The 26,886-nt window shown below is 37.8% G+C and overlaps 1 protein-coding gene across 1 annotated transcript in view; it reads left to right on the top strand.

Moving 5' to 3' along the window:
- The window catches only part of TRHDE (thyrotropin releasing hormone degrading enzyme), a 210,402-nt gene that overhangs the window by 21,648 nt on the left and 161,868 nt on the right, over positions 1 to 26,886 (top strand). Inside the window, exon 3 of the mRNA XM_058022136.1 lies at positions 17,833 to 17,959. Coding sequence (XP_057878119.1) covers positions 17,833 to 17,959 — 127 coding nt within the window. The remainder of the gene's footprint in view (positions 1 to 17,832; positions 17,960 to 26,886) is intronic.

The following is a 26,886-nucleotide window of genomic DNA, read 5'->3' as shown; positions in this document are numbered from 1 at the left end:
CAACCAGCCAGTTGCTGTCATGAGATTCACCTGCAGCATTTTGTACATATGACTGTTCTGAATAATTCTGTGTAGACTGAACGCTTTTCTTATTTGTCCACATCAGTTCTGGACACATTCCTTATTGCTTATCTCTGCTGCTGTGGCAGGGTTCATGACACTCAGAAGAGTTCATGCCCTACAAGAAGATAGCAATTGTGTGTTCTGTTTTGTGGCAGGGAACTTGTATGGAAGGTGACTAAAATGTCTTGCTGAAAAAGATGCAGATAGTGTGATAATATATATGCCTAATCAGGTGAATAGAGAATATAAAGGTGGTTGTTGTTAGAAGTCATGGGTAGTTATGGTTCGGGTCACTGCTATGTGAGAAGTCTGATAACATTAGCAGTGAAAATTGTGCTGAGATTGACCAACATCTTCAACTCTTCTGAGTGCATTTTAGCCTGTGTATCAGTTCAGGAGTATTCTGAATCCTTCTTTAGGTGCGATTAACTCTGTTGAACAGACTGCCACTGTCTGACAGCAGAGGTACAGATACCATCTTGTGTACAGACATGAACAGCATAGAGACCTTTGGGATCTGAAATGCAACTGAAGTGTCTGCTTTGTCAAGCATCAGCTATCGAGTTCCGACTGTAATTCTGTTTGAACAAATTTTCATTCCACTTTATTTCAAGAGGGATGTATTGTCTCTCATGACATTATACACTTAGGTTTTGTTTTGGTGAGAAACAGGATTACAGCAGTCCTGATTCGGTACTAACAAACCAATAATGACAAGTTCAGCTGGTGTGTTGATAGTTGTCAGTTGTATGCACATCGCCGGTGAGATCCTAACATATAAAGGATAAGTACCATAAGGCTGGGAAGATACTTTTCTTTATATTGCCATGTTTCCTGACTTTTATGGAATGCTAGTAATCTAAGAATATAACAAAAAGTTAAAAAAAAAAAAAGTTAAAAAATAATCGTTCTGGTATGTCCAAGGCTACAGTGACAGGAGTATAATTTCTGTTTTTAATGGGAAAGAACTAGAACTATGAGTGAAACATCATTCATTGTTTGAAAGTCTGTCTGTTCTAGAGAATGACTGCCAGTGAAGCATTTAACTGATCTTTATAAATCTGACAATGTCAAATATACAGCTTCTTTGGAAACCCCAAAATGGAAAAAGTTGGACCTTCCATACCTGAACTTTTAATCTGAAAGAGGCTGTCTGTGGCTTTGTACCATTTTCTGCTCATCAGCATTCAGCAACCCTGCAGGATAGAGGAAAAGTACAGAAGCATACGGAAAAGATAAAAGGAGACTGGGAGCAGAAAAGATAAATGACTTTGCCGTCAGTGCAGTATAATGAAAATCAAATCAGTGCCTGGCAACGCACAATTGCCCGGTATGGCTAACCCCAGACCGTGTTTTAAAGTACATGCCTTTTATATTTTATTCTTGTATTTATATAAAGAAAAATTACTTCATTATTAGTTGATTGTAGGGGAAATAGATTCCCTGATTCTGTAAAATCCTAAGAATGAGTATGACTTACATGTTTAGAACCTCTTTAGTTATTGGATTTACCTTGGCAACAACAAAATTCCATTACTGGCAAAGCCTGTTTCAACCACTGTTACGTTGTTTTGGCAGGGTATAAAAGGATTCTGTGTATAGGATACATTCATCTTAAAAGTGTAAAGGAATTATTTGTTTGATAATGCATACACAAGATATCTAGGAGTTAATGAGCTGCTAGGTTCTGTTTTACTGTGCTCCCCACTGCTCACAATCCATGCTGGCCTGGCAGGCACTGGCTGGACAGGATTGTCCAGTGTGCCTCCTTTCTGTGGAATTGGTGTTGCTGAGCTGCCATCTTCCACCAGCTCTGTCAACACTGTCGATGGTGATGACTGGAGTTAATGATTCCCAATGGGACCAGCTAACCACGCTCTATGATTTTATACCTTTGTGTTGGTACTTCCTTCTTGAATCCTTGACCTAATGATGGTGTCTCAATAATCTTAAAGTCTGTAACTTTCTGTACTGACAACAATCTGTAACTCTTATCTCCTTCCAGACTTCCTTTAACTCTTTTCCAGTAGTTATAGAGCTAGGCAATACCAGAAATGGACCTGAGTGGGCTGGCAGCTGAACCTCTGGGTTGTGAAAGCAGAGCTACCACTTAGGGTTATAGGCTGTAGTGGTGATATCTACATGACCAAGTTACTTTGGAATTGAATGTAGTTGTAGTAGTAGTAAAATACTTAATTTTTGCAAACTTACCAATTTCATTTTGTCAAAAGAAATAATGAAAGTGCATTTTCTGTTTTATTTCAAAATAAAATGTTTCAAGTTATTTTACATTAGCACGGTGCAGTACTGTTTGTGGTAAACTCACAATGGAAACAGAATTCATTTGGGAATATGCCTACACTGGAATCAAAACACAGAAAGGAATCCGCAACAACTCTGAAAGACTTCTGCAAACTTGCATTTTGTTCCCGATTGGGTCTGACAATGTATTTTTAATGAAGTCTTGAACATCTGCAAACTGTTTGCAAGCTAGAATTTTCTTCTTGAATTCCACAGCTGACTGTGGAATCACAGGCTCTGTAATCATGGATGCTATGTCTCCACAGTACCTATTTGCAGTCAGCTATTATTATTAATAATCATAATAATAGCAACAATGAAATCTCTTTCCTCCCAGTTAAAATTCAACATTCTGGGTAGCATTTCATAGTAGTATAATGTGCTATTGGCTGTTTATGATGACTCAAAATTACTGCAAATGCCCTCTAAACACCTTGTACAGCTGAAAATACATTTGTTTTCTAGGTTGTTCTTTTCCAGCTTCTTCATTTCAATAAATGAATCTTGGAATCCACAAGTGTACAGGAAACTTTTTAACCAGAGTTCTCTTTCTTTTCAGATTAGATATACAAACCTATTCAGAACTCTAGTTTTGTATCCACAGAATGATTTAATTTTTTTCTTATCACAGGAGTTAAATGAGTCAGAAATGTTCACAGGGTGTCATTGTTTCATCCATTCCTTAACTTTGTTAATCTTTGTGTTGATATTGATTGTTGTAAGTTTTAAATCCTGGTTATATTCATATGAATGCAGAGCAATGTACTGCTAGGAAAGCTGCTGTTATATAAACTAGCAGGGCTGGGTAACATATCCACTAAGGTCAGGTCTAGAAATACCACTAATTTAATTGGAGAGACTGTATAATTGTGACAATGCTGTGTAATGTGGGACTGAATGCACTGCAGGTCAGCTCCTAAAACACTGCAGTGTTCAATGTAGACAAACCCTTAAATTTGTATTTGCTCTCTTATCTCACTTTTCTTCTGAAGCTACAGGACCAAAATGGCAGGAAATGCTACCACATTTTTTTCCTTACTGTGCTTGCTGGCTTTCTTATGTGAGCAACCTTGTAAATTGATCTGTTTCCATAATTCCCAAGCCTTCAGTGATCTAGGAGTTGGAGTTTGTTCCAAAATAACTGCACTTCTGTGAGTATGATGAAGATGCTTTGGTTTTTATGGGCTCAGAGGCCACCACCTATTAAACTGTTCTTTTTTTAACATTCATAGAGCTTTCAGGATGCCTACTGCTCAAGAGTCTGTAAGGCCTTTAGCCATTTCAGCACAAATGGCAGTGAAAATCAACATTTGAACAAGACTTATTTCTCAGTCTTGAGTGTGCTTTGCAGAATGTGCATCAGTGAAACTTGGTTCAGAGAAGATCATTGGATTGGCCTTGGCTGCTGTGTTACAGTGTCCAGATACAGAAAATAATGGAGAAGAGTGTGGAGAATGATGGCTGTTCAGTTGACTTATAGCTATTTCACGGCCCATACTTGACCCCATTCCTGTGAAGATGAAGATCATCTGCTCTTTTTAGGGAGAGATGAGTAATTCTCAGTGGAGTACAGAGCAAGTACAAGTATGAGGATCCCTTAATGGGATCTAGAATAGACAGTGGGATAGCGTTGTCAGCAGAGCATCGTGTCCCAGGTCATTTGCTGTTTTGCAAGTCAGGATTTATTAGCTCAGACACGGCTCTGCCTCTGCCATGCCCGTGTCTTTGAGTGGTGCTGGATTGTAATGCCCAGTGATGCTGGTGTGCCTGGCAGCTCTTTGTGCCATGCTCTGCTCTTGAGAGGAGATCTCCTCACTAATAAGGTCAGTTGAAGTTGCTGAAGTTGCTCTCATCTCTGTGTGTCTTCTCTTTCAAAAGCACACCATTTTATAAGCTCACCACCTAGAGGCCTGCAGTGATCTTGTGGTTAGTTTAGGTTTCTCTTTTTTTTGTGAGTGAATCAGACCCTTTCATTTTGTTAGGGAAAAAACAGAGGTGCAGTTTTCTAATAACTGTTTAACATAATCTGTGACTGACCTTTATTATTTTTTTCTTGAACAAGCTGGGCAATGGTAAAATACAGTAAAAGTCAGGAGACCTGTATAGATTTGTAGATGTAATGCATGGAGGTGCATGGCCTGGGTAGCATTTGGGAGGCCCTGAAGTACAGCAGCTAAAGTTGGCTGTCTCATAGCCTTAATCCCTTGGGTTGGGTTAATGAGATTGACTGGTCCTTGAACCAGGGAACATTTTAAGCTTTGGCCTTCCATTTAAGAATGAGTCAGTCAGCACTGTGAGCAGGCAATCCAGCAGCAATACTTCTCCCTGGGATTTCTTTCTTATTCCCTCATCTTTTTTTCCCCCCCCCTTGCTCTGCCTAATAGAAAATGGCAGCTTTGAACACTCTCATGGGAAAAGTATAGTAGATACTTTAGAGGCAGTAGCCTCTGCTTGAGAGCTTTAGGCAAAACTGGCAGCTGAATATTAGTCAATGATATTTATACAAATGTTTTTCATAGAAGCTTCTGGTAGGAGTTTCCTTCACTTTGTAGACTCATCTGAAGACTCTCTTAATTTTCTCAGCCTAGCTCCTTTGGTCTGCGTTTGTTCGTAATAGTCTTTTAGCTGTGATACTAGTGACAGTTTGTTTCTTATGGAAATTGAATTTTCGAGCTCAGGTGTTCAAGTCCTCACTGGTACTTTGTTGCACATATTAAGAGTACATGAACTGGGGGACGGGTCTTGTCTTTCATTGTCCTGCCAACAACACCCAAACACCAGAAACTTTGGGGAAAAGGGCTATTTGATGTGCTGTTCTGATATGTTAAACTTAAGAGGAGCCTTCCTTGCAAGGTCCCGTTTTATCCTTTCTCGTGCTTTTATCCTATGGAAGCTTCCAAAAAATTTTGTATTTTTTGGTGTCTACTTGCTTAAGTGCACAAATGCTGGTTTTGCCCATGCACTGTTGATGTTGCTGCAGTAATTGTTTGTAATCTGCAGATCCTCTAGTTGTAGACACAGTTTATGCTATGGGTAGAGATACAAGAGGAGCAAATAAAGACTGCCATTTTAAAGGTTTACTTTGCACTGTGCAGTCAGGGTATCTCATGAGAGGAGATGCTATCTTAGGCTATAAGAAAGTGTTAGAGAGACTAATGAAGCTGTTCTATTGATGTGAATGTCAGCTGGAAGCTAAGCAAGGGAATAGCATTCTTCATCAGCTAGAAAAAAGAGAAGGAAGGACTGTTCAAGTAACAGTGATCTGCTCCACTGTCAGCAAAGAAACATATTTGTGCAGTCTATTTTTTATGCTAGGAACTGAAGTAATGATGGTAGTAAAAATGTTTTTGTATTCCTATTTCCCTAATTGACATGCTATTTAAGACTTAAACCTTTAGTGCAAGTTCAGTTTTGCCTGAGATGTCACTGTGCTTGATACCAGGTGTCAGAAAATGTTCTCTTCTTTCCATCTTCCCATAATCCATCGGACCATATTGTTGCTTTGTGCTAGTTACCTTCCTGAGAAAGGAGTTGCCTTGACTTTTTTGTAAGGAAGGGTTTCTTCTTGTAATTGATCCTGTCTTAAACACTTCATTTTAATCTAATGGCAGCCAGCACATTGATATGAATGAAGAGGTCAGCTCTCAGCAAATTGTTTTGTTTTAGGAAACTTCTGTGATAGGCACCCAGACCTAGTTTAACCTCAGCTGCTTAGCTGACTGCCTGGCTGTTTGGATGTAAACCAGATGTGGTGTTTGAGCTGTGACTGATGAGCAAGCATTAGCAAATTGACCTTTTTCATAGGCATGCAGAGGACATTGTTGATTAACTCATGTCTTCCTGACAGGACATATGTCCTGAGTAGTGCAATTTTTAAGGTGAGGAAAGTAATTTGAATGATAAAGTGTGCAAAAATATTTTTCGTAATCATCTGAGTATTTCATATATTGGAAATATATGAAATATATTTAATCAAAGGGATTTGATTGATAACCCTGTGGTTAAACATTTTATACTACTTTAATTTAAACAATTCATGTTACATTAACGTGTATTTTGCAGACTAAAACCAGCATACTTCAGAGTCATCTTTACTTGCTTAAGTTTGTATGTGTCAGAGTACTTAAATTTTTCAGCTTCTTCTGTCTTAAGGTGCAAATCTTCAGTTTGGTACTTACCTGTGTGTCCTGGCTAGTGGTTAGGTGGTGAGCCACTTTCTTTCCTGGTTGTGGCCTTCATCTTTCTCAGATGGGAGTCCTGACACAGGAATAATGTTCTAATTGATTCACTCCTCTATTTTGTTTTCTCTATTTACAACTGTAATTTGCCTTTGAATTTTTTTTCCTCTGTTAGTTTTCATGTTTTACACTGAGATTGATGTTCTCAGAAGGGGGCTGAAATACTTACAGTTGGAGATGTTAATGACAGATAACTACCTCTCTCCTAATTTGCCCATGGTTTTGTCAGAGGCTAGTTGAGCAAAAGTGTTTGAATATTATTAGTGCATTTAGCTTGTATTTTATTTTTTTATTGTTCTGTCAATTTGGAGATTAAAAAAAGATTTGAAACATTAATTGAGAGTGAGAACCAGAGCTCCTAATGAAGCTTTTTAGTGGATTTTAGTGTGCCTTCATACAAAAAGTTTGATTTCTTGATTCCCTGTTTCATGGTTTATGGCTTTTGTTTTCACTGGCCTAATTGCTTGTCTCTTTGCTCCTTGTAGCCTGAAGGAGCTCTCACTGTTAATATGGTTGTTGCTCATATTGGTGTAGCCTGTTTTTGGTTGTATTCTGGCTTTTGTACCAGCCAGAGCACAAAATTTCCCATGTGCATATTTTTCTCCCTTCTAAGAGCTACGTGCAATTTTTCACAAAATCTCCAGCTCAATCCAGCACAGTGCAGCACTTTGTCTACAAAGTACTGTGTTTCCTCAATGCCAACAAACTCTAAAGGATACTTTAAAATTTAGCACCTTATAGCTTTGATCTGTTTACCTTGCAAGCAGTTTTTCTATTAAGTTTACATGTAGCTCACAAGATACTTTGCTGTGTTCCTCTTGCTTATTGCCGCTGTTACAAAGCAATGCATTCAATAAATGCTCTTGAGGTTACAGGTGAGCTGTGCTTCTCCTTTGCTTTTCTTGTGGTTGCATTTTGTCAGTGCTTCCCTTTATTTACCACACCTTATTTATTTTTTTTTTTCCTAATGCTGGTCAGGATTACTGCAAACATATGATGAGTAGGGTGAAGTAGATATATAGTGGGTTTCCACTATGGTTGTGCAGAATTTATGCGGAGCAGGAGAGTATTGACATGTCCTTGCATTCATCTTTGGTTTGTCATGAACAATCTGTCTCTGTCTCCTCCTGTCTTTTTTTGTTATGCTCTGGACAGGTACATCACTTTACTCAGTAGCCGTTTTGTAGGGGACCACTATATTGACATCTCTTGAAGTAATTACTTTTAAGTGAATAATAAAATAACCTTTGCCTTTAAACAAACCTAAATAAGTCTCAGCATAGTAGCCACTTGACAAAAGGTGTTATGGGAGTGGGATGGTTACTGTTAGACATGAGTTAGTGTGAGAAACCAGTGTTCAGAATGCTTCTAAGTTAAGCAATTTCAGGGATACAGTTTGGAATTAAGTTTAGGTTTGGTTTTTGAAAAACAAATGTTGTGACCAAGGAATCTAAAAATAGAATTTATTTTTATTTTAATTTGTGATGGAAAAGGCAGTATTTTTCAGAAAATGTGTTTTGGGAATAGTAAGTTGTTGATTTATGATGAAAAGATGATTCATTAGTTTAGGGAAGTGATATTCAATTTCTATTTCTGTCTCTTTTTTAGACTTTCTTCCTGATATTAAGCTCATCTTTCTGTAACTTTCATTTATAAAATGAAGATGATAACAGTTCATTTTCCCCATGTTTTGCTTGTTAGTCTTTAGGCAGAGAGACTGACAATAACAAACATCTCTTACTTCTATTTATGTAGTTGACTAAGCACTAAGTTGACTAAAGGATTGTGCTGTCATATTGACAGTCTCTAGGCAATGCCAAAATATAAATAAGCACTTACAGTTTTCACATTATCATTTCAAATGGAATTACTCTAAGGTAACATATGTGTGCTTGTGACAAAGCAGTCTCTAGCCAGGTGAAATTGGGCATGCTATAGGGCTGCTGAACATTGTAGGCCCCTTGTTAGCATTTTCTTTAAACTTGTGTAATTCTTAAGCTCTTCTTTTTTTAACCAAGAGTAAGTGAAATATTATCTGTGAATGATGTGTGATACGAATGCTTTGACTATAAAAGAGGGAATAAATAGTACTTGAAATAAGACAATTCAGTCAGTCCTTGGCCAACAAATGGAAATCAAAATAGGTGTTAACTTTTGGGATACATCTACTGCAAATATGTTTTTCTGGAAGAAAAAGCCATTTTCACATCATCTTACCACTGGGTTTGTGATATAGAACTTTGTGTAATAGGTAAAAAATGTAAATCTTTGTGCTTTGTTAACTGAAGCTATGCTGATTTTTCACCAACTACAAAGGACTGGAAGGAGCTTTAACCACTGTGAATCTCAATAGTTTAGACACTGAATTCCCTACAGTAGCACTTTGGAAGAACTTGAACCTTGTTTGTAGGTTGAAGTTCTGTAATAATTTGAATTAATCTGTAAGCAGTCTGTCACGGTCCTCTCTTCTCTCCGCAAATGCTTTCTCATGCTTTTTCTAGCACTGAACTTGTGGTGGCCAGGTGAGTAAGCTGAGCTATGTGGACACTACCCACCTGTCATAGTTAGCTGACTCATCTGAGGGATGAGAGTTCTCCTCATGTGAGAGGAGATGAAGTCCAGTGCTGATGGAAGAGTTGAGCCCAAATGACTGAGTATGTGGTGGTGAGATTGTGGCAGTCTTAGTTGGCTGAAATGGCTATGAGATTGTGTCTGTAATTACATTTGTTCTACATTAGTTGTTAACATGTTCAGTTTCTGTCCCTGAGCCATTTCAACAAGATGATAGAGATTCTAAGTGCTCTAAATTAATCTTAATGGCACTGTGGTCAGTGGCATAGCCAGTATTTTATTGTATACCAGCTGAGCACTGGTTGGATTTATATGTGAGTGCAGCTCATTAACTTTCCAAAGTATTTTATGATCTCAAGTTAGAAATTGCTGCATATCTGCGTGACAGTTTTGCCTCCTGGTAGAATATATTGTTACACCTTTGGCTGGAGCAGTTGCATTTGTTTTGGTTCAGATGAGGAATTGATGAGGCAACTAGGTGCTTGTCCCATGTGGTCATGTTTACTTAGAAAGGGGCTGCACAAAACTATCCTCCCTCTTTCACAACTCTGAAAATACCTGGCAGTCTTTTTGCTTAATATTCCTCATTTGCCCACTGTCACCTAGAACTCCTGAAGTTTGTCTCACTTCTTTCTCCTTCAGGGTCATGCTACAAGTTTTTGTCCAGGAATATCCATTATTTCTGTTCAAAGCCTCTTTGCCTTGCCCTGCAACAATGTTCTGGCCCTCCTAATGCTTGCATATAGTTCCCTGAGACATCTCTCCACCACTGTAATTCCCTCAGTGACCATTTCTTTCATTTACACTTTATCTTTAGTAATGGCTTCTCTTATTTTAACTGGTCTGTTAACTGAATCTGGAATAAGGATTCCAAGACTGTGTTTGCTTACTATAAAAAAAGAGTTCCATCCAGTCTCTTGCAGAGGTTGTTCTTAAGTATCTGGTCATTGAATGCTCATTGATTTCAGCTAACTCTAAGACAATTCTTCAAATTTTTAAACATGTTTTGTTTTATTTATATTCAAAAAAGGCTTAATGCAGTGCTGTGTGTGACTGCTTGGTTTGGAGTAAAATCATCTTTTAAAGGTGAGCTGTTCCTTTGGTATTCAGTAAGCACATTTCATTATCGTGCAGTCTTTTTTGAGTATTGCCCATGATGAATAATGAATAGGAGATTGAAAAAAGGCATTCTTCGGTAATTTCTTCCCATTATCACATCTAACTATGTTCACTACAGCAGAATTGATATTTCAATACAGCTACCTCTCTCTCTCTTTCCTTTACTTATCAGTGTTGTAAAATTTATTGCATTTGCACTACACAAAACTTGTGGAGATATGTGCGTGCACATGTGGAACAATTCATATGTATTCTTAGTGGAACCTGGCCTGTAGCTTATTTGTGTGTGTAGTGAACTGTTATTTATTTTGAATTTATTACATTTAAAAGCCCATTTGAGATGCAATGCCTTGGTTGCAGAAGTGATCCAGGGAGTTCACAGCCATGGCTGTTGGATCCAGACGTATGTCTGCTGCATTGAATGTGTGATGTGACCCTATCTTTATCTCTGTAACAATGGTAAAAACAATACCTGTGCCTAAAATAGTCAGTGAGCAAAATATCTATAAAAGATTTCAGATTATCAAGTAAATCGAAGCACTTAAGTACAGAGGCAATGCATGTGTTTTTTAGCTGAGAGTGTCACTGCTGAGGATGCTGCAGATGAAATAAAGAGCAACACACTATTAATTGGCCTTTATAAAATTTTTAAGTGCTGCTCTATTGTAATACTAGGGCCTTCTGTATCTATAACATGTAAAGGTATGTCTGAGGTTAAACACTATTTGAAATTAAACTAACACATAAGCCCTTTCTGAACTGAGATTTTAAAATCATTTTAATATCCCAAATGTACCAGTGCTGGACTAAGCCTAGGGGTATAGTCGCATAGAGCTTATCTGGAGCTGGAGATTATCTGGAGGGGCCTCCCAAGAGCAGTGCTTTGTGTGGAGCCTCCTGGCTTTGAGGAAGGGATTAAAGAAGAGACATTATTCCCAGGATGGCTTTGCTGACACCAGTTGATGAGCAGAAACATCTGTTTCATAATGGGAAAGCACTCCAAGCTCCTTTAAAACACCTGACAAAGTTATTTTTAATTCTGTGGGAAGTAGGTGGAAGGGATAACTATCCTTAATTGTGAAGTGAATTCCTGTGTTGATACAAGGTTACCTAATCAGTGCTTGCCTGAGAAAACAAGACTTATGGTTGTCACCAGACTTAGGCTCAGTTTCCATACTCGCATTTGCTCTGTCTGTTCAGACTTAAGTACATGTAACAAAATGGATCAAAGACAGGAGAAGAGGACACATAGACACTAGCAAAACAGGTATGTGCTAGCCTTGGAACATTAGCCCTGTTTGCTTGGAGAGATCAGCATCTCTCCAATTGTGGGAAGCTAAATGAGAGCAAGGCTCAACTCTCTTTTGCTTCCACATGCCTATGTGATGTGACAGCATTCAGGGGTGGGAAAAGGCTCTCCATGTGGGTACCTTTGGGAGTGGTTTTGTGTGGTGAGATGGTTGGCAATATCTGTGAATTCTGATGGTGTCATCCAAGGGTTAGGATTATACATGCCTCTTCTCTCCTTGTTGGCCTCAAAGCTGACCTTGTTGTACCTGATTCTGTGACAGAGATACAGCAGTAGTTACCCCTGTGTAAATCCTGCATCAGGCTGTTTTCAAGATTCAGAGAGCTGTTTATAGCACGAGATAGAAGTGTGAGATCCAGTCCTGCTTCGCATGATCTGAGCTATCAGTGGCCACAGCCAAGCGCAGTCCTGTATGTAAAGAAATTTTTTTTTCCTTTTTTTTTTCTTACTGTGCAACTGACTAACAAGGACTGCTTGAGTGGTGATCTAAAAACAGGGACTGTACACATGGCAGATGCTGTTGGTGAAGATTGCCTTGGTAGAAGTGTCCCTAGCCCAGAGGCTGGACCAGTCATGTCTCCATAATGTCTGAAAGCCCCTGTAGTTAACAGGAGTCATTCAATTGAAGTCAGCAGATGTTGTTTTAGCTCTTCAGAGCCCAATGAGCCATCTGCTTTCACAAGCCTTTCCTTGCTAAAATAGAGGTCCACTTTATTTCCTTGGAGCAGGATTTTTCATCCAGTGAGCTGTGATTCCCCCCAGGGCATAGGGGATGACAGTGATGGCAATTGGAGTGGTCTTAAGACATGGAAAAGATGGCTAAACATTTAAAGAAAAGATGCCTTGCAGAATGAATGCAGACTATTATAGAGGATTATTGTGATCAGTAAACTTTACTAGGATTATTGTGATTAGTAAACTTTACTATAGCAATAAATAAAAGAATACAAATGTCTTGATATGAAGCAAGGTGATGCTCCCCTAAAAACATAGCACCATTGCAAAAACAGAGGTTTCAAAGATGTGCATATTTAATTCTACAGTGAGAGATGGGCTCTGGTGTATGGCGTGCTTCAGGCATGCAGACTTCTTACTGTAACATGCTGATTTCTGCCTGGTTGTCAACTTCCCTAATTCCCTGGGAAAGCAGGTTGGCAGGCTTGTGGCAAAGGTATCCTCTAGTGCCAGAGGAAGAACATTGTGCCATTCTCTCCGGTCTTCCTTTATCTGCAGTGAATTCATGTATGGGAGAATGTTGAAACACAGTCTTTCTGCAATTAGACACATGTAAATAATGGATTTTCCTTTTTTGTTGCTGTGATCAAAATGCTGAACGTATCCCATATTCTTTCAACCTACAGAACTGTACAAACCCTTTGGTTTGATCCAAAGTATTTCACATAGTGTGAAAAAATTACTGCAGGTTTTTCCTTACCATTTGTCATCTGTTTAATCCTCTGCTCCTTTTCACTTAACTTTTAATGCAAAAAAAAAAAAAAAAAAAAAGAGAGAAAAGTAGTGATTTTAAAATTTCAAAATAGAACAATTCTATTTCTTTTTATTCTGTTCCTCTGTTTTTTTGCATGGTAAAATTATCACTAGTCTTTGGTACAACAGAAACAATTTTGGTGAACCTGCTATTCTCTAGAAATTAAGGTGTGTGTTGCTGTCTAGAGTTGTACTTCTCAGAATTTTACCCAGTGTAGATAGTTACTAGTTCACATTTTTTGGAAGTGCTCTGAGGTAATAAGACAAGAAAATCTCTCTTTTCTTTTCAAGTGCTAGCTTTCTTTTTGATAGATAATTTTTACCTGTTGTAGATAGGAAGATTTTTCTCATGCTCTGTAATAACCTGACTTCAGTTAGATGAGATTTGTTTTAAGTATGTTGCACATTTCTTAGCATATATCATGACTCTCTGTGGGAAACAGTTTTTATTTTACAACCACATTTATCTGTTCTGGCAACCTGGTATTGCCAATATTTTAAAATTTCTTCGACTTATTTTATGTAGCAGATGCTGAAATACTGAGACAGACTAGAGAAAATGTTGCAATATTTACAAATTGTTTGTAAAAGTATGCTGTTTTATAGCAAATAATTTTGACTAAGAGTAGAGGAGTAGGCTGTTGATCACTTATAAGAAATATAAGGAATTTACCATACAAGTTGCAGGAATATTTTAGTACTTTTTCTGCTAATGCTGCCAAAATAATTCTAAGAACCTGAGTAAGGTTACTAATATTTTTAAAGTAATACTTCACAATGAATTTTTTTTTAGATATTGTCTGAGTGTGGCTGATATTGAGTTTATTTAAAGTTATTATGAAACTACTCCAGGCCTCTGGAAGGCAAACAAGGGGAAACAACTCGCATTTTTGCCCACTTTAGAAAAGAATGAGGAAATTTATGTTGCCGAGATTTCATTTAGGATGTCTAATAACTTTCAGGGTTATTAACAAGTATCTTATAAAGAGGAGATCTGGTTTGGAGGGCTGCAGGCACAAACCTAGTTGCTCAAACATGTGATGGGAAGGAGACAGTCAGTTTGGTTCCATTTGAGGGAGAAATGAGAGGGCTGGATTTTTTTTCTTTGTAGTCAAAACTCCTGTTGAAAAATTGGTAGTGGTTACAAATGTAGATGTGAGAGAGCTAAGAAAAACCCTCAGAATTTGAGTTAAACGTGTAAACTTTGTTATATTTTTAGGTATTATTGCAGTGTCATTACAAATATGATTCTTCATAACATTTTTCTGATATTTTTCAATGGATGCTTATGACTGCATCAGAAGACCAACAGTGTTCTGTTCATATACCTGTTGTCCAAACAGAACCTACCTTATTAATTCCCAGATGTGGAAGGTACTTGGTGCAGGTTGTTAAGTGGTCACAAGGATGAATGCCTGCTTTGAATTCCCTCCCTGCCTCTGCCACCAGAGTTGCTGTGGGATGCCAAGTAAATCACATAAACTGACAGAGTCTCATTTAGTCATTAATCATGTATTGCTGATTTTATGAATGCCCAAACTAAAGCACCTGTGGCCAAAACTTTGATAAAGTGTTCACCACTGCAGTAAGATATAATGGGAACAGTGCTTTAAGTGCAATAAAACTGTTAAATAGACTTGACATTGAGAGGTGTCAAGATAGGCACCCAGAATTACTCTTAGTCTCTCTTTGGTCTCCACTTTCTCACATGAAAATAATAGTCTAACCTAATCTTGCAAAGATTATGAAGAAGAGCATTAATACTATTTGCAGGGCAGTAGGTGCCATTGTGGTGAGTGATGAATGATGCACTTATACTGGAAACCTGTTTGCCTTTTGTAGTTATATATTTAGGCCGACCCTGCAGAAAACTTTTTTCTCTTATTTAAATCACTGTAAAATCAAGATCTTAGGACAGTGGTCAAACAGCCTGTGGGAAAATAAATAAAAATTCGGCATTGTTGTTCAGTCCAGTGCAGTTTTAAAGTAACACTACCCACTTGTCTTTTGAAATGCAAGTAGGAAGCAAACAAATTATTGTAAAAAAATCTCATGTCTTAATTGTCATTCTGTTTTACTTAAGTTCCTCTTTGGAGTAGAATATAAAAACTTAATTACTTTTGACTGAAAATCTTATAAACTACGGAAATAATATAGTCTCTATTTGATGGATTTGGAAGTAAGATATGGTCAAAATAAGCCCAAACACATTAAAGAAACATCAGTGTGTGAAAGTTAGGGGCTTCAGTTTCAAACTTATAGGTGCCAACCTTTAGACTGAATTCTGGACCAAGCTCCTCACTTTGTGATGGCACCTAATGTGACCAGAATGTGCCATCCAAAGCAGCTAGCCAGGTAGGCAGTGTCACAGACTGTTTGTTCCCTGTGGTAGCCCTCTGCTGACCAAGAGGGAATTTCTGAGGCCGGGGTAGGGCTGTAGTGGTGTGTCCAAGGTTCTCCATACGTTTCTTGCTTGGTGGTTGCTGGGTGAAAGGCAGAAGCAAGACCCAGTGTTTGAAGATGGTTGACTCTTTGACAATATCTATTGCCTCAAAGCCCCTGAGAGACCTGGACAAAGGTGTGGGTAGTTTCTGAACTGTGTTCCATCTTACAGGTGACCTTGGTGTGAGCCATGGAGACCTGGCAGTCCAGAGCTATTCTGGGCAGGCAGAGGGGCACATAGGGAAACTTTATGGGCAAAATAAAACTACATTCAGCATTAGGCAGGAGACAAATGAGAGTTTGCAGCATTGCAGCTTTTGTACCTTGGCTCCATCTCAGACACCATTAAATGCCTTTTCTATATTTGCCAGGAGACATTCATTGTAATGCAGTAAGTTGAACCTTGATTTTTCTTCTATTTCCTTATTATTTTCTTCTCTTCTGTTGTCCTCTTTCTTATTATGGACAGATTTGGCCACTGTCAAATTGAATGATTTTTTGCATACTTGGTTGACTCTTTTTTTCCCTAATTTGCTGATACAGTCAACTGTGCCAGTAAAGCAATTATGCAAAATTGTGTATAAAGGTTTAATGATACAAAACAGTGTTCATCACAAATCTAATTGTGATTCTTAACATCCTTCCATAAACTCTGTGGTTAATACGTGTTTTGTTTTAAAACCTGTATTTAGTTTAGTAGATAAGGGAACATTTCAATGTACACGTTACTGTTAACTTTGAAAGGAAGCAATAAATAAAAATAGTATTTGGAGGAGTGCAGATGATGATCTATGTGCTTTCAGGTAGTGATTATAAGGAGTCTGCTTTATTACATATCTCATCAGGTTATACACCAGTACCTATTTTATGTTATGAATGATAACTATATGGTTGATTGTACATTGAGTCTAATACAACACAAAGATTAAATATGAAGATAGACATTGTAATGAAGCAAATAATGTGTCTCCATACTGAAACTCAAGAGGCAGTGGGTTTAAAGAGAATTGCAGGTACACTGTACTTAGGCTTGATATCTGGTTTCCACTTGGATAGCTGAACTGCTTCAGGAAAAGAGCAGTAAAGCAATACTTGGTAATACTTTCACTGAAGCCAAAAATCCCATTGGCTTTTCTTAATCCATAGTAGAGCATTTAGAAACATTCCAAAGCTGATATTTCTCCTTCATGTTTGCATTGTTACTTTCTGATTTCTGCACTACTGCTTTCCTTGGGAGCCCTGGCTGGGGTTTAATCCTACCACAGAAAGTACTGGCGAGTCAGATATTATTATTAGGATTGACCTTTGGGAGAGTCTCATTTACATCAGGTCATTATGAACTGTGGGGAGAGACCTTCTGTCACAGTCACTAGAGACAAAGGACGTGCTGCTTCCATCAGGCAGGGTATGAGGAGAGAGGACAAAAAGTGGTTCTCCTTTCTTTCTGTCCCCATCTCGATTAGCAGTTGTAGGCTCTATGCCATCTTTGCATGAAGGAATTGCTACAGACTGTAAGGACAAGGAAGAAATAATAACCTGGCAGTAATTTCTGCTATGTCCCTAATCAGGGTCACACTTGAATGCTGAATTATGAAGGTGAGTTCTGTTCACTTGGTTCACTCCAGGTATTAAAATGTGTGAGCTGTGTTGTACTGAACAGAGCAGTCTGTGGCTTATACAAACAGCTTTAATTTACAGCTTTCTGCAAACAGAAGCCTGAAGCAGTCATGGAGGTTTCAGGAATGTTAATTGTTTGTGTACATGAATGAGCTTAGAAATGGTCGTTTTTGCAGTCTTCCCATAGCTCATCGAGGGTAACAGTGTCACTGCTGGAGAGGAGAAAAGAGAACGATTATTTTTTTTCTTCACAGTCTGCTAATATTTCCAGGTTTGATATAATATGCCTTTAACAAACCATGAACTTCTCTCCTACTGAGTCACTGCATCCTGCCTACATTCAGTGTAGGCAGAGAACCATTATACTAATCCACTCTTCCATCATATCTCTAACAAACACATGTATTTTCTTCGAATATTTATTTTGATACAAGGAGTGCAAGTTTTTTACTTGGCAACACAAATAAGTAGGAGATTGTGACTTCTGAACTTTGTAACTTTAATTGTGGTAGTTCTGGTTTTCAACTATGATATGACTTGACTAATGTATGACAATCATATTTGGCTTTAAGGGAATAATCCTGCCACCTTATAGCGACCATAAAGTAATTAATTCACGTCTTCTGGTAGGATAGGTGTAAAAGGCAGATGCTGAAATTGGACTTTTGCTTTGTTTTTTAACAGGTACGGTTATATGCAAGGCCTGATGCAATCCGAAGAGGATCAGGGGACTATGCTCTAAATATTACAAGGAGACTCATTGAGTTTTATGAAGATTATTTTAAAGTGCCCTATTCCCTGCCAAAATTGGGTAAGATTTCCCAAAGAATGTGAAGTTAACCCAGAAATGAGGGATTAAGTCAGCTAAAGGAATGTAATGTATTGGATTTCAAGTTCAATGTTTGGGGTAATTTAGGAGGATCAGTAAGTAAGAAATTTTTCCTTGTGGAGGAAGGGAAACCAAAATATGCTTTCTCCAACCTGGAAATGAAAGGAGCAGGAAGCAGTCAGTATTTACATTTGTTAGACAATGGGTAGAGAACCTGAGACCTTTCACTGATAAGTGGGCTTAGTTTTTTTGATGTTGTCAGTTTAGGTCCTTACTCCTCTGAGATAGCCACTGGAAGATGTTTATTCTGTAATACTTGCACCTTGGTGCCTCAGCCTTAAATGGGGAACAGAAGTGAAAATATTTGTGGAAACTGGCAACCTGTAGCAGTGCAAGACTGTGGTCCTGTTTTTTTTCTTTTTTGATTTTATGGCTTATATGACTTATTAATGATGATTAGTAGAGAAGCTTATTGTCTTGTTGTTTGTTGAAAAAAGTGCTGTGATTTTGTTTTACTGTGATCTTTTAAATGTAAACCCCATAAATTTATATTATTTTAAAAATATAGCTTCTTCTCATCCTCCCTTTCACCACAATCAGTTGGTCTCCTACTCGTTTAAATACTTTCCACAGTATTACGCCCTCCCTCCTTTGGAGCATGTTTGATAGAGATTCAGAAGAGCCTGTTGCTCAGCAGCAGGAAGAGAGCATGTATTTGATCAGAAGTATTAGAGTTAGAACCACAGGTGATCCTCCCAGGAAGTCGGGGTTTATTTCATTAAATCCCTTACCTGCTGAGTAGGTTTATTGGACTTACAGCTAATGGTGTAGGAGATAGATAATGTAATTGATGTTTCTAGATGAGGGTATTGCATGAATATTTTTCTAAGTATGTTGTGGCATTTATTTCTTGGTGTCTTTTAATAACAGGTTACAGGCATAAGGCCTATTTAAGTATACACAAACTTTCTGTGTATACTTTCATTTATGTCTTCAAACATATTAATAAAGCTTTGTAAAGGAAGTACTAGGCTTACAGGGGGCATAACTTCAGAGGGAGAAAATACAATCAAGAACTTGTTGAATAGAAAAGATGAACATAGAATGGTTTTGGTTGGAAGGGATCTTAAAGGTCATCTAAATATCCAAACATCATTACTGCCGGTAGTTTATTGGGAATGCCAGCTGGCAGCAGTGCTAGTAATTGTATCTGCTTCAGAGTATCTTTCAGAACTGTAGCATATGGTCTTTAAAACCAACATGCTATATCCATTGTCATTGTGCTGTAGCATATCTTTTAAAAATATCTAATTGTAAGTGAATATATTTCGGTTTGGATCTTTTTGGAACAGAACAGGAAGAATAGTCACAAGTAAAGTTGTATTTTTTCATCAAATATTTGCAGTAAAATTGTTAATAGGAAATATTATGTGAAGACTTGTAAAACTTGTAAAAAAATATCAAAGTTTGGAAAGTTAGGGACCAGTAGTCTGATGGGTGAATAGAAGGACTAAAAATGTTAATAATGTAATCTGTCTATGATAGGGATTTTGCAGTAGTATTGAAGAATTTCCCAACTGAAAAGACAAAACAGCATTAACGACAGCAATGGAAAAAGCATGTGCATCAGGTAGATGTGTTGATACTAAAAATGCACCTGGGCTCTCCAAAAGCTTAGGACTCATCTGATTTACTGCTGTCAGCACTGCAAAGGATTGAGTACTTTATGGTTTTAAGAAAAACGAGCATGTTTTCTTCAGCAGGGCATTTCAGAAGTCTTTAATTTCACTTCTAAATGTGAAAGTGGGAGTGAAAAATGAGGAATGTACTTTGGAAAGCTTTTTAATGTCAACAGTTTTATGGAAAATGTTCTGTTTCAAACAGATTTAAAAAAATGTTTCACGTACTTTTCAGTTCTAACAAGAAAAAACTTAACCAAATGGAATTATTTTTGTTGAAAGTGCAGTTTATATTTACAAAATAATTTTGTTGAAATACTGACCAGTTGACAATGGAGGTGCTGTACTGGCTATTGGGTGAGACCTTTTTGGTGTCGGTGCTGTCTGTGGGGCTGTCTGTGTTTTAGAGTTGGAACTACAGGTGATTCTCCCTGGACAAGGGACCTGCCGCTCACAAAGCACTTTGTCATCTGTGCGGTCCTCCATTTGAGCTCTCTATATGGTAGGAGTATCTGAGGACATTTAGGCTCTTTAGATGTATCAGGAAGATCTCTGTTCATTTTTTCTCTTCTGAGTCATTGGGGTCCATTTCCAAGGCATTTGAAACTAGTGCTCCTTACTTGAGTTTGTAATACATCAGCCCGTGTTCTCTACAGGAACCAATTCCTCCTGTTGATCTTGACTACCTGACTGGTGGTGACCAGTGTTTTTTGCTGTGCTTGCATGCAATCAGATGGCTGTGGCTAAGGTTTTTTACATCCTATATGATCTGTACTGCCTTCTGAATGCACTGGAGAAGTAGATTTGTTTTCCCATTGATATGAATTCTGGTAATGAATGTGAATTGGGAATTTCTCTGACTGGAATTCACAATTTCCGCAGTTAAAACTTCTACATACCATGTAGCTTTTTTTCTATTCTCCAGTTCATACTCTGAACTGGAAGGTGCTTGTGTAGGGTTTTAAACCAATAATTTTTATATGAATTTCATTTATGAAAAATAAATTGTGTCTTTTAAAAACAAAACCTAGATTTTCCCAAGACTATAATACTATCATTGTAAACATTGGTTAAAGTGGTGCAGGCTAAACTATGGAATTTTATTTAATCTAAAAAGATATGCAGAAGGATTTTTAATTATATTCTTATGACTAGTGAATACAAAATATTTCTGTATTTATGTGACATAGTTGTTTTTAATCCTGTTTTCATTGCACGAAAAACTGCTTTGTATGCATAGAGCTTTTCCTTATGAGGGTCTTTAGACTGGAGAGGTCTTGAATTTTTCCCCCTGAAGCCCTGACCAGTTAATGTTTTGAAGTGCACAGAGCTTAGAAATTTAAAAAGAAAAAAAACCAAAACCAAACAAACAGAAAAACCACCTTAAAAGAGAGGTTTCAAAGGTCAGAGTCACACTATGGGGAATGAAAATGTAATCTAGCCCTCTTGCTATGTGGACAGCTGTGATTCTTTAGTTGTAAATGGTTTGAGGTGGAGGGGCTGACTGGCTTTTCCAACCGAGACTCCACTTCATGAGGGGTCACACGAGCGTGGAGTAGAGAGACAGAATCCCCTTCCCCCCTCCCTCACCCTACTGGTCACACTGCTTTTGATACAGCCCAGATTGGCTCCTGTCCAGCCTCTCCTCCACCAGCACCCCTAAGTGAAATATATTTCCGACTTCTGAAAGTCTTTTTCTCCAGATTTGCTGTGTAGTAAACTTGGTAGTTCCATCTGATATATTTTATGTGGTTATTGTTTGGTGGGATTTTTTTCCTTTGCAGTTGTAGTTGAGGTACTAATTACCTACTTCATACAAAAATTTTATGGGTTTTTTTTCATTATGCTGCATAAAACACTTTGATATTGTGAATGCAAGGTCTCAGAAAATGATTTTCCAAGGGATTTAGTGAACATGCTGCACAATGGAAGGCTAGATTTGACCATTAACATTTGCTCATGCAGTATTTTTGGAAGAATCAGTTTTTAAAGTATGTCACTGAAGAATTTAAACTCTTTCTTATGAGACAGAAAATAACTCAGGCATTAGACTGAAGAAGTTTAGCAGGGGAATGTTTCCATTCTGATTTTTAAGAGAAACTCATGTACCTCTGTTCCATTCCCTCATGACAGTGAACATTTTGGTGAGAGAGAACTGCTGCTGCCTCATGCAGTGTGAGTCATTGCAGGCCAGAGAAAATGTGTTGAGATGTTGTTGTTATCTTAGCCAGCTGACTTGCTGGGAGCGCTAGTGATTAACTGTTCCTTTTGATTTAAGTGCTTAAGTACTATCAGCTTGACTCTTGGACATGCTCTTGACCTGTTCATTGCAATGTTGCCTTCTGCCCTACTTGATCTTCCATCATCTTCATCAGTACTTCTTGTGCTACTGCTTTCTTCCCCTTTGTTCGTCCTTCCTTCTGTCTCTGCTGCTCTTTGTAGGGTGAACCTCTATGTTGTTGCCTGCATTCTCTGCTAAAGTTATGCTAAATGTTTCACAATTCTACCCTCATGCTTTCTCTCTAGCAAGGCAAGGCTTCCTGCCGCCTGACCAGCTCTGAGCTGGAATTATTGTACAACACCAAGCATGATAGCTTGTTTTTTCTTCTCTGTCTATAAAATTAAAGCATTAATTAGTATAGCAGGCACTAAAAACTTGATTCATGTGCCTAAGCAAAGTTAACTGGTACTGTCAAATGCCATGGGATATCGTGAGAACTCTTAGCTAATGTCCTGCTGGCTTTCAGATGAAATTCTGTTGCGCCATGGCTGGCCCATACCTGACAGTTTAACATGGATTTATTGCCTTTTAATAGCTTTGAAAATAAATCTCAGTTAGGGCTATGACCCATGTTTAGGCATCACAGTTGAAGCCTGCTATTTTCTTCGACCAACTACTTGAAGAAAGCATAATGCTTATGCACATGGAGGACTATTTGTTGATACAGATCATTCCTACACAGAGAAACTGTGTCACTTAGTCCCTTTGGGGTGTGGTTTTGGCATGTGAGGGCTTTTTTTTTTTTTTTTTTTTTTTTTCCCCTGTTTTAAATTTCTCAGCTGTGAGCACTTCAAAACAGAAACTGGTCAGGACACCAGGGTGAAAAATTTCAGCTCCAGCCATAAGGAAAAGCAATGTGTTTTCTCAGAACAATGCACTGATATAGAAGAGGAACTGTGAATTACTAAACTGAAACAAACCACGTAGGGGATCAATCCATAGTATAATGTTAACAAAGAAGAAAAAAAATAGTCATCACTTACAACTTACTATATTGCTGTAAACTATTTCAAATGATAAACTAATTATTTCCATTAGTGAGTTTAATATGGCTCACAATGGGCATTTGAACAGGTTTGGAAGTTTGTTAAGGGGTACCTGATCTCTCTGTTGCATTAGCGTAGCAAGTGTGATACTGTTTGCAGGAGATGGGAAAAGTTACATATAGGAATAAAGTAGCCTTATGTAGAATAAAGATGAATGTCCTGGTGGAAATAATCCTGTTCTGAATGGAATGTTTTCATTATGTTGTGGTTTTCCTTCCCTCTTAACTGTGACACGAATAGAAGCCATACCTCTCAGATAAGGAAAGTGTCCAGGAGTATTATTGCCAGTAGCAATTCAGTCATCCCAGAGTAAAAAGAAGGTGACCCAGTCTGACAGCGTCCCCACTGGCTACTTGGCTAAATCAGCTTGGCTTTTAAATGAGTAATCAAAAAAAAAAAAAAAAAGAAAAAAAGAAAAAAACAACACCTGAGAGTGATGCTATTGTTAGAGGGTAATAGCATGTGGGATTGTGGGAGATTCCCTGGAAATGTCAGGGCTGTTTTTGAGCCAGGAGAATCCTTCATCTGAATGTAAACAGATTTTTCCCAAGCTACTCTTCAGTATGTGTAATTTGAACAGTTAGTACCAGTGAAGAAGTGGGTGCACTGAATTTCAGCAGTGTCTATTCTTAGTTCTCTACCTTGTGAAAAACACAGATGCCTTCAGAAAATGATACATTTTATGGTGAGTTAGGAGAAATTTTGGCTGAGAAGGTACCAGTAAAGGTATCTCTTTTGGCTACACAGAGAGGAGACTAATCTGGATAGTTTAAATTTGATCTCTGATTTTTAGATTGATAAAAGATGAAGTGAATACTTCTGTAGGATTTATGAAATGGAGTGAGATCTTGGACACACAGAAACCCCATAGAAATTATGGGAATCACCAGAAAACTGTTTGAACTTCCACCTGGTATGATATGGTTAAACGCCTAAAAAGCACATGAATCCAAAATGCTTTTTACAAAGCTGTGACTGGAGTAGTTTTCATTATAGTTCCTTTCACTTGCCTGAGCAGAGCTCTCATACCTGATTGACCATGTCCAGCTTTTGAACTAATTTTATTTTTAAGAGAGGCTACAGAACAATTTTAATAACCTGTTGGAGAGTCAAGAGGGTTCATCGGAGACTGACCAGCAGCTGAGATCTTTTATACCAGTAACTGTAGCTTTAGTTTAAAGGAGTGTGTCTAGGAATAGCTTAGGTCTTTGGTCCACAATGAACTTCATGTTTGTATAGGCATCCTGCATGGTAGTTTTTATTATAGGACAGGGTCTATATGTCATTAGGATACTGTGAGAGTTACTTTCTGTGCATGGTGTGACACTATGAAAGTTACCATGCAAAGCTCAGAGCTACGTGGTAGGAAAACAAATACAAAAGCGTTTGGATAAAAGATAAATGATATCACTGAGGATACTGTGGTAGATTTAGATGGTGCTCAAGAAAAGGGATGTGTGAATCCTTGGGCAGTGTTCAGGAAGATTGGATTGCAGTAGAATCTGCTAAACCACGATTTTTTTTCTTTTGAAAATTGTACCTATAGCATTTAGTTTGAATGAAGTAGGTAATGCTGTTGACCTACATCAATTAGAGTACCAAGGACAAAGTAATGGCCTTTTCTCTCAGAATTGAGGTAGAAACCTGACACCATCTATATCTAAAATAAGACAGAAGTGTTACACAATCTACTCAAGTATGTTGTCCTGGGGTGGAAAAGGAAATGGCTGTTGCTGACTTACTGAAACGTGTAGTCCCCCTATGTAGTCTTATATATATACTGGGCATTATTTAAAAAGCACCTTCAAGAGAACTGTATATTTACAAACAGAGCTAATGGAGTAATATGTAATGGACTAATGTGTTCATAATGACAGTATTTGAGTAAATATGAAAGTTTACAGCTGACTTGCTCATGTGTAATTTTGATTCATAGTCATATGACAAACTTGAAATAATTTCAAGTTCCATTTATTAAGGTTCCAGTTTTCATTTAACCTTGCAGTTTCAAATGGAAGGAGTGTGAACAAGGATACTATGGTGACTCCTGTTTTTTCTGTCTTAGCATTTAGCATGTGAAGTAGAGGATGTCCTGAAGAGTGAAACTCAGCAAAATCAAAGTGTTGTGCTGGTGAGAGAAAAAAAAAAGGCAGATTATAGGACTGTCCACATCAAACACTGACACAGTTCACTCAGACTTTTTGTTTAACATATACAGTTTGAGTACAGGTCAATTCTAGTATTTTAAAAGAATTTTTAGTGTGAATTGATTGAGACAGGTAGTTTTACATACTTCAGTAGCAACAGCAGCAATAACCTCCACTAGTATTTTCTTCTCATTCAGGATTGTGGTTTTTTGGCCTCCCACATTTGATTTGAAAAGTGAAGACAGCTCAGTGTCTGGCCGGACTCAGAAACAAGTTGAAATGAGTCTAAGAGGAAATAAAAATCAATACAATGGAATCTGTTTTGCCATTCCTGTCTGAAAATGTGTTCTGTACCAGTTTTAGCCCTAGTGTTTTGCTTGCTGAACCCTATGGTTACAGTATTGGATCTCCAGCCCTGGAAGAGGTAATGTTATGACAATGTTCAGAGTCTTTTTTCAGAAGTCTGTTCAGAGTTGTGTTTCAGAAGCACAATTTTATTTAGCCTGAAAGTTGTACTATAGCCTATTTCCTTGGTCAAGACAGGCAAGAAAGCCTTAAAAGATATTTGTCCTGCATCTCTCCCTCACAGGAGGCACTTAGAGCTGTTGGGGTTTGCATAACTCCTTGCCTTCCTTCCTTTAGGGGGTAAGCCTGCTGTTTGAGGAGTTAGCAAACTGATTTAGGATGTTTAATTTCAGAGCTAATCTGTACCTTCTGTCACTTATTCAAAGTCTCTGAATGGCTGAGATGAAAACTTCCATGCAGAAAGACTAAAAGAAGATTTTAACAATACTTGCATTGTGTTGTTCCTTTTGCATAGGTAGCAATTTTTTTCACAGCAATTTCAAAAGTCCTGCCATCAGTTTCAGGCTGGCTATTAGGACCTTTAGGAGTGTGTGAATTTATTTATTTTTCACATCAGTATCATTGCTAAAAGTGAGTGAGAAGAAGAACAATCGGTTTTGGTTTTTTGTTTTCTTTTTTTTTTCCCCTGCAGCACTGAAGAAGTGTTCCTGTTAACTCTCCATGTTTTCAGTTTTAGGATTGTGCTTCTTTGGGGTAGTTCGTTATGCTCTGCAGATGGTATTGTTACAAAGTTCACTTTCCAATAGATGCTGATTTGAGGGCAGCAAATATATTGCTTTGAGAAACAGAAATTTCACTAGGCAAAACTGATGATAAAGCGCTTTGCCCACTGCCTCACTGAAACTGATTTCTTTTGGCTTTGCTTATTTTCTTTTGTTTGTTTTGAAATAAGAATCGACGTATTCTAAAATGTTATCCATTCAGACATAATGTAATGCCAACATCATGAAAACTCTGTAATTGTCCCTACTAAGAGCATTCTTCTTCACTATGAACCTTGTGCCATAAAGAAAATAGATGAGGGAAGTACACACACACACAGACAGAGTAACTCAAAATAATATAATTAATGTTCTTCCTAGTAAATCTAAAAGGTATGCATTACTGATGCAGTCAGAGTTGGAAAAAGTTACCACTCCAAATATCCTGAGTATTAGACACAGCTAAAAATCTTTATGTAGATGTTTGAAAATGAGCTTTCACATCTTATTTATGAACTGTAAAAAAACCCCTATAGATACAGATGTAAAGAAGATACATTTTCATGTATCAGCACAGAGCACACAAAGTTTCTTTCAAGAGATTATTACAGTGTCTTGAAAAGATTGTAACACATTAAAGTGGGACTTAAGTAGGCCAGAGATTTCTGTTCATACAAAAGATGTAAGAA

This window comes from Melospiza georgiana, chromosome 4 (genome assembly GCF_028018845.1).
Source record: "Melospiza georgiana isolate bMelGeo1 chromosome 4, bMelGeo1.pri, whole genome shotgun sequence".
NCBI classification, from domain to species: domain Eukaryota; kingdom Metazoa; phylum Chordata; class Aves; order Passeriformes; family Passerellidae; genus Melospiza; species Melospiza georgiana.
Note: the sequence above shows the minus strand (reverse complement) of the source record. Positions and strands in the feature narration are given on the sequence as shown.